Below are 7799 nucleotides of genomic sequence, written 5' to 3' on the forward strand. Positions count from 1 at the left end.
CCATGGTAACAAAAGATGGGTAACACACAACCTTCGTGACAAACTACTTTAGACTAATTTCGTTTGAATCGGGCAAAGAAGACAGTGTCAAGTCGAATCCGGATCTAAACTTACCCAGTAGGTGCAGCACATGACCCATGTCTGATTACGCATACCCTCGACCCACGCACACGCCCACAATCCACTTCAGCCAATAGAAGACGCTCGCGGCCCAACCACGTTACACGCCCCAGCTAGTGACCAGCGTGCCCGAGAAGACACCCTAACTTGTTCGATGACTTGCGCACGGCCGCTGTGGTTCGAATCGCTAGCTCTAGCGGCTGGAGAGTAGTTATTCAACTTGGGTCTTGAATTTTGGCATTATTTCCTACATTTTTTACCCTCTCGAAGCTGATTTTGACCTTATGGAAGGCAATTAAGGTTAGTATAAGCTTCATTTATTTAGTTTAGGTAGTTATGTAAGATGTATGACTTTTGAAAGAATTAGGTGGATATTTCTAATATGATAGACCTCCACTTAGGTTGACACAAATTTCAAGAGACAAATCAATACAATCTAAAAAATAAGATAGAACGTCGGCTAAGACCAACCAAGTAAGTAGCTTTACTATCAATATAGTTTGAATAGTTGTGTTATGTATGATGACATGTGCGTAGCAGTCCCGCACATGTCTCATATGTTTGATTTGTTTATTGTGTGAATGATATGATATGTTGAATGCTATTATATGATATGTGGTATGACATGATGTGTTGTACGATATGACATGTTGTAGATGTCATATTATGGCTTGATGATTTATGATAAGCTATGTGCTATGACATGTTGTGACATATATGACATGCAATGAAATGCTTTGAGATAAGAAGATTTATGACATACAACCACGTGGCATGTTTTAAAGGCTATGCTATAAATGAAATGAAATTGATAAAAAAAAAAACAAGGAGGTGGTGTCTTGCATGATTTATTTACTATTAAAAATGTTGGGACCTCGTGCATAAGTGTATATCACATGCATCGAGATATTTCCCCTTATGATTGACTATGGACGGATACGGTATGAAAAGGGAAATGATCATAATGTTTAACATGATGCTACGATGGTCGCTATTTCTTTTGGGTGTCCGACTACAGCACCAGGGACACTAGCCCGACTAGTACGAGGCCTAGGGGGTGTGCGAATCGCCTAATGGATCCATATTCTCCCATATGGACTGTGTGTAGAATAGTAAATATACATCCGATGACCTTAACCGAAAAGCTCCCTAAGAGAATACAATTTAAAATGATAGGTCTCATTCACATTATACGTGTGTGTGCATTCCCTAACCTCAATAGTGGGTCACTTAACCTCAATATTGGGGTCACTTAGTATTTATTATATTTCAAGTAAAGGCAAAACACCCTTATACAGTTGACAGCGTCATCAGACTAAAGACCATGAAACCTGCCTAGGGTAGTTGCATTTATTTTCTCGTATATCTTAGGTTAGTATACATTCACTTTTAAAATTTTCCTTTGTTTCATTTTAATTTACTTTAAATGTTTCATTTGTTTTACTTTAAAACTCTTATCTAAACGTAGAAGTCCATGACGTCGTTTTATGAAATTAGTTTAAAGAAATGTTTCCCCACAAAAATATTATATCATGTATATAGTAGCAGTACTAGTTCTCTTTGAGAATCAAATTCGTTACAGTTGGTATCAGATTTCTAGGTTATAAATTCGTTAGACGAGCCTACAAGGTAGGCTTGACATGTTCCATGGTCACATCGTTGATGTCCCGTCGCTTTCAAGTATGCCATGTGTGAGATAAAAAAAGAATTAGGGTAAATGCCACTAATTAAGATGTTATTGTTGCTTGGTTGTTGTCAAATGTAACTCGGGATTGAATTTGTTACCTTTGACGGTATTATTGTTGATTGAGTTCTATGTTTATTGATATGATTTACTTAAAAATAATTATATGTTGGTTTTAGAATCATGCCACATAGAGGTCATGGAAGGGGACGTCGAGGAAGGGGGCAACCCCTATTAAAGGAGATAGTAACTCGAATTGACACAGCGGCGCCACCCAAAGAGCACAGGCAGCTGAAATAGACCCCACGATGAACTTGATGTGGGAATCATTTCAGGCTACGATGCAAACATTGTTGACCACCCAGCAAGCCAACAGTATGCAGTCCACACGGGAAGCGAAGTATCTATTGGATTTCAAGCGGTATGATCCTGCACCTTTAGTGGAACCTCCGGAGATCCAACCGAGGCACATCGGTGACTCACGTTAATGGAGACAATTTTCTTGTTAATGAATTGCCCGAACGATCAGAATGTGTCTCGAATTTAAAATAGTTCATGAACCAACCAAAATTAATAAATGTTTACATATTTGAATCTTGCTCGAATCAGTTCATAATAAGTTCGCTTGAATCAGTTCATAATAAGTTCGCTCGAATCAGTCATTTGATCACGTGAATATCATAAACAAATCATCTGCCATTCAAATTAAAACATTTGTTTAGGTATATTTGATATAATTTAACGAATTTTCTTTTTTCCAATAAACGAGTTTTTGTTACCCGATTCCGAATTTTACACAGTAACACACCGGAGGAAGCATTGTTGAGAGCAAAACATGGCGGCTTCGAGGATAGCAGTGGCTTCCGTATCGTTAACCCATTTCCGGCCACTATCATCCGCCTCCATGGCCTCTGTTTCTCCTTCTTTGTCATCCAGGCTGGTTCCACATCCACCGGACCTTATCAAGTGGGTCCGCAGAGAAGGCGGATTCGTCCACCAGTCTCTCAAGATTGCTCAAGATGGCGATACTGGCCTTGGACTTCTTGCTTCTGACCACATCCCGAAAGGTTCCGAACTCATTGTTCTTCCTCACAATCTTCCACTACGGTTTGATTCGCCGGAAACTGGCGATACTGAGGAGGCTGACTCCGTTCTTGTCAATTTGGCTCGCCAAGTTCCTGGTATTACTTGTCTTTCATCTGAAATACCTCAATTGAGCCGCTTTTTTTGCTTGTTTTGTATTACAGTTTTATGCATTTGAGATGAATTGCTTGTTGTGATATTTTTGGTTCTCGCATTTTCACTTTGGCTTGTATTGATTTTTGTACTCTGAATTTCGATTATCGGGTTTGTGAGCAATTTGTATCATTATTGTTTCATTTAATGACCTTACAAATTACTGTGCTTCGTTTCATTATTTATTTATAAATTGAGGAAATAGGAACCTGGTAATTCAATAAGATGACCTATTTGTTGTTCATATCCATGGTAATGGCACAAGTGATTGAAATTTTAAGTTTTGGATTGTTTGAAAACTGTTGAGATGAAATGAAAAGCTCAAGAATTACATGAAAACCCCTTTGTTTCGAATATAGGAGAAGAATTTACCACCATCAAAATCGATATAAGTAGAGCAGTTTTGATAGAAATTAACAAGTTTGCATAAGAAATTGACAAAAGTGATATTAAAATAATAAAATCCTTAATATTTCCCTGCTCATATTACTAACAGTAGTCTGCCCCCCAAAATTCTATGTAACACTTGTAATGTAGCCTTTTTGAGTAGAGCATAGTAGTTTTTGGACATCCCACACTATAATTTAATACCTTCTAACAAAGCTTTTGCTGCTCCTTATGCTCGACTGTATGCTCCGTGGAGGAGGTTTGGTTTCTCATTCTTTAGGTTGCTTAATCGTTTGATTTTCATTGACTGATTGTGAGATATCCATTCTAAATTTTTCTTGGATATCAATTTTTAGTGCATACATACAAGTTGTTTTGTTGATTTTTGAAAATAAATTTTCATTGAATGTTTTTGAACATGAAGCTGTATTCTGGTGAAGATTTTAAGATAATTCATAAGATTCTTGTTTTCTATTCTATTTATAACCAACGAAAACAAAGATTCGAAACTACAATTCTAATTGGTTAAAGGCTTTGAGTGATATAATATACTCAAATTGGATGTCATTATTTTTTCTTCTCTCAAGTTCAATCTTAGTAAGAGGGTTTCATGGGTGCCAGATTCAGAGCGTTTTACATTGTAATGGCTAAAGGCCAATACTTGCTCCTATTCAATATTATAACAGTAAAAAAATAATAATAATAATAAAAAAAACTGGACCTGCTTATGTTTCCCTCTTTTTAACTCAAATATCTTCTAACCTCAATAATTCCGTATCTTTTTTTCTTTACCTATGGTCATTACCTGCCAAATGCAAAGCTCGATATATTTTGATGTAAAAACTCATACTACATAGAAATTCTATACTTGATAGAGGCTGATAACCTCATTTTTTATCACATTAGGCTTTATGTATTCTTAATCTGAATTAGAATAAATTGGACACTGAAGTATTTGGCAGAGGAACTTTGGTCCATGAAATTGGGTTTGAAGCTTCTGAAAGAAAGGGCAAAAGTTGGATCCTTCTGGTGGCCGTATATTGGCAATCTCCCTGAAGTTTTCAGTGTTCCCATATTTTTTCCTGGAGATGACATAAAGAACTTGCAGTATGCTCCTCTTCTTCACCAGGTCAGTTGTTAGATTGAAAGCCAATGCGTGATGCTGTAATCAACCAATGATAAAGATATAGTTAAGGTTATTTGTTTTGTTGTTTGAGAAGAAAAATCCTTTCAGATGTCGATCTTTCTTATACTTCCAACTAACTTTTCATTGATACCAAATGAAGTCTGCTCATGCTGAAGATTGAGGTGCTTATCAGGTAAACAAAAGGTGTCGCTTCCTCCTTGATTTTGATAAAGAAGTTAAACGTACTCTTGATAGCGTAAAGCCTGAAGATCACCCTTTTGGTGGCCAAACTGTTGATGCATCATCTCTTGGATGGGCAATGGCAGCAGTCTCGTCAAGGGCATTTCGTTTATATGGTAAAAATCTTACGGTTGGTACTACTAACAGTGTCCCCATGATGCTCCCTCTCATTGATATGTGCAACCATAGCTTTCATTCAAATGCACGTATAGTCCAGGAACAAGATGCAGGATCCATGAAGTTGAAAGTGAAGGTGAAATTTTCTGTTGTGCTAACTATTGATGGAAAGTTAGCTGTTCTTGCCATGTTAATCCGTTCTCTATATTCTTAACCGGGCAACTTTTGTTTGCTTTGGAACCAGGTTGTAGCAGAGACTGAAATTGAAGGAAACGTTCCTCTAACACTAAATTATGGCTGTCTGGACAATGACCTCTTCCTGCTTGATTATGGATTTGTGATAGCATCAAATCAATACGATCATATTGAGCTCAAATACGATGAAGCTCTCTTAGAGGCTGCTAGCACTGTTGCTGGGATTTCTTCAGAAAATTTTTCTTCCCCTGCTCCATGGCAAAAACTTGTCTTAACCAAGTTAAATCTACATGGCGAAGCTGCTCTTCTTAAGGTTTTGATTCTACTCAACTTTATTTCTCTACCTCTTATTAGTTTTTTTTCGGTGAAAACAATGATCCACTGGAACAATGTATTTGCTGTCACTAAAATCCATATCAACAAAAATTGCTTTATTTTATTTTCCCCGATTCTTGGTTCTCAAGACCATATTACTTTTTTGTTTCACAAATGAGAAACAGCCAATCTCCCGGAAAGAAAAAAGAAAATATATCACTTCTTCTCGGCAGTATGAAGATTTTCGTCAAATGGGGAAATTTAAACATACTTTGGTGGTCATGATGTCTCAGTTTGAAATGTTTAACGTACATATATCACGACTTGAATTAAAAGAAGAAAGGGAAAAATAGTTCAACCATCTCATAGTTAGAACCTAACCTCTTTTCTAGAAAGAACTGAAAAATAAATTTAGTATATGCTTCTGAGATATTTAGTGTTGAACGATAAATTATATTGTTCCTTTTCCAACTCGTCCTAGTGAGTTGAATTAAAATTATATGCTGTAAGTGTAAATTATTAAATTGTCCTGTGCAGCTACACAAATGAATAGGGTGATAAGTTTTTTTACTTCTTTTTCCTTAAATCAATTTCTGATTTTGTTCATTTGCCTGATAGGTGTGCATCGGTGGTCCAGAAATAATTGATGGCCGCTTATTGGCTGCTTTAAGAGTGCTTCTCTCGGTTGATGAAGAAATGGTACAGAAACATGACTTGGACGTGCTCAAATCTTTGTCAGCTGAAGCACCTCTTGGTGTTGCAAACGAAATAGCAACATTACGTACGATAATCGCTTTATGTGTGATTGCATTGGGGCACTTCCCAACCAAGATAATGGAGGACGAAGCACTTTTGAAGAAGTGCGAAAGAGAATCGTCGAAATTGGCAATTCAGTTCAGAATTCAAAAGAAATCAGTTATCATAGATGTGATGAGCAACCTAACAAGAAGAGTGAAGCTGCTTCAATCTAAGGCGGTCTCTCAGGGTTGAAAATGATGGTATAATGATATACTATCTCTGCCTTATTATCAATTGTCTCATTATGAATATAGAATTTACCTTTCTCTCCATTTGTTTGTTATTTTCATAGCACCTCTTTAATGTTCCTTTGTTATGCCCCTATACAATTCTTTTATGGTCATGCTAGTGAAAAATAAAATTTAGGGAAAATATCTGATCAAAAACTACCTTCAAAGAATCCACACAATACACTTAGGTTCTTTTTCATAATGATTTCATTTTTAAACTAAAAACGCAGTTTGGATTTTGAAAACTTCTTTCAAAGGTAGATGACAAAACAAAACAAAAAAAAACTCGTCAGTGTTGGTAGTATTTCTTAGCTTAATTTTCAAAATCAAAAACAAAAAACCAGGGACTTGGTCAATTGGAATGCAGGAATTCTGGGACTCTAGGGCTGTTACAATTTCTATAATTTAAGCTATTTGACATCACTTATTTCTCTTTTGTAAGCTTATCATCTACCTTCTACTTTATGTGGCATTGTGATAATATAATCTGGATCATAAATTTCTTATGCTTGGTCTATGTCCAACCTTTTTGTATTTCCTTTTTCCTAGGCAAAGCTGAGACGAAAGAAAAACTTCAATGGTAAAGAATTTAAACGAATCGGTTGGAGTTGAAGCCATAAAAAAACTTGGAATGTTCTGTCATCTCAGAATTTCTACTCCTGTTGCACATTTTTTTCTTTTTTTTTGCAGAGACCCATTTTAAAAAAGATGATGCCAGTGGCAGCATGTCATAGCTACCACCTCAGATTCCTAAAGGTGTGTTTATTAAGACTTGCATGCTTTTACATAAAAGAATATCTGTGTTTATGGTTACTCTTGCTACATGCCACAAGGAATAAGTTAGCTCATCAAATTCCTGAAGGCGTGGAATTTGCACTTTGATTGAAACCTGCATGCTTTGGCATAACAAAATTCAACCATTACTGTGTGTGTGTGTGTGTGTGCGCCTCTCTCTCTCTCTCTCTAGACAAGACACATGACATAAAGCTCGAGGAATAACTTAGAAACTTATTAGCAAAGCCAATTAGATGCTCATGGAGTCTTTCTGGAGAACACTTTATAGTATTCAAAGAGCATCAATTGATTAAAAGATTCCTGAGAAACATACTTTTAGTGTGCATGTGTAAAATGTAAGTGGGTATGATTCTGAGAATATGAACAAGTTGAGTTTGGCTCATAGGTCTGCTGCTGTTCTCCTTTTAGAAATATTCAAAGTGATCTTTTATTCTCCTCTTTTTGGGTGAAGTTTGTTCTTTATGTGAATACGAGCAATGAGGACCCAAGATTCTTTGGATCAAAGGGTTGGAATGAAGGCATCATTAGCTGATGATTGAAGAACAGGTATTTAGGG

General features: G+C 36.4%; 1 protein-coding gene across 1 annotated transcript; it reads left to right on the forward strand.

Moving 5' to 3' along the window:
- The first annotated feature begins 2593 nt into the window (after positions 1–2593).
- LOC111785115 (histone-lysine N-methyltransferase setd3-like) lies at positions 2594–7555 on the forward strand. The gene is made up of 6 exons (XM_023665579.1): positions 2594–2985; positions 4390–4556; positions 4747–5046; positions 5155–5418; positions 6039–6418; positions 6998–7555. The coding sequence occupies exons 1-5, from the start codon at positions 2640–2642 to the stop codon at positions 6408–6410; spliced, it is 1449 nt and encodes a 482-aa protein (XP_023521347.1). The 5' UTR covers positions 2594–2639; the 3' UTR covers positions 6411–6418; positions 6998–7555.
- The last annotated feature ends 244 nt before the right edge of the window (positions 7556–7799 follow it).

Source organism: Cucurbita pepo, unplaced genomic scaffold, assembly GCF_002806865.2.
Source record: "Cucurbita pepo subsp. pepo cultivar mu-cu-16 unplaced genomic scaffold, ASM280686v2 Cp4.1_scaffold000372, whole genome shotgun sequence".
Taxonomy (NCBI): Eukaryota; Viridiplantae; Streptophyta; class Magnoliopsida; order Cucurbitales; family Cucurbitaceae; genus Cucurbita; species Cucurbita pepo.

What these genes read in the sequence shown, in the direction of transcription:
- LOC111785115 (XM_023665579.1), top strand. Translation starts at nt 2,640, where the DNA reads ATGGCGGCTTCGAGGATAGCAGTGGCTTCCGTATCGTTAACCCATTTC. An exon ending in TTTGGCTCGCCAAGTTCCTG is followed by an intron (nt 2,986 to 4,389) that starts GTATTACTTGTC and finishes AGTATTTGGCAG; the next exon opens with AGGAACTTTGGTCCATGAAA. An exon ending in CCATGAAGTTGAAAGTGAAG is followed by an intron (nt 5,047 to 5,154) that starts GTGAAATTTTCT and finishes CTTTGGAACCAG; the next exon opens with GTTGTAGCAGAGACTGAAAT.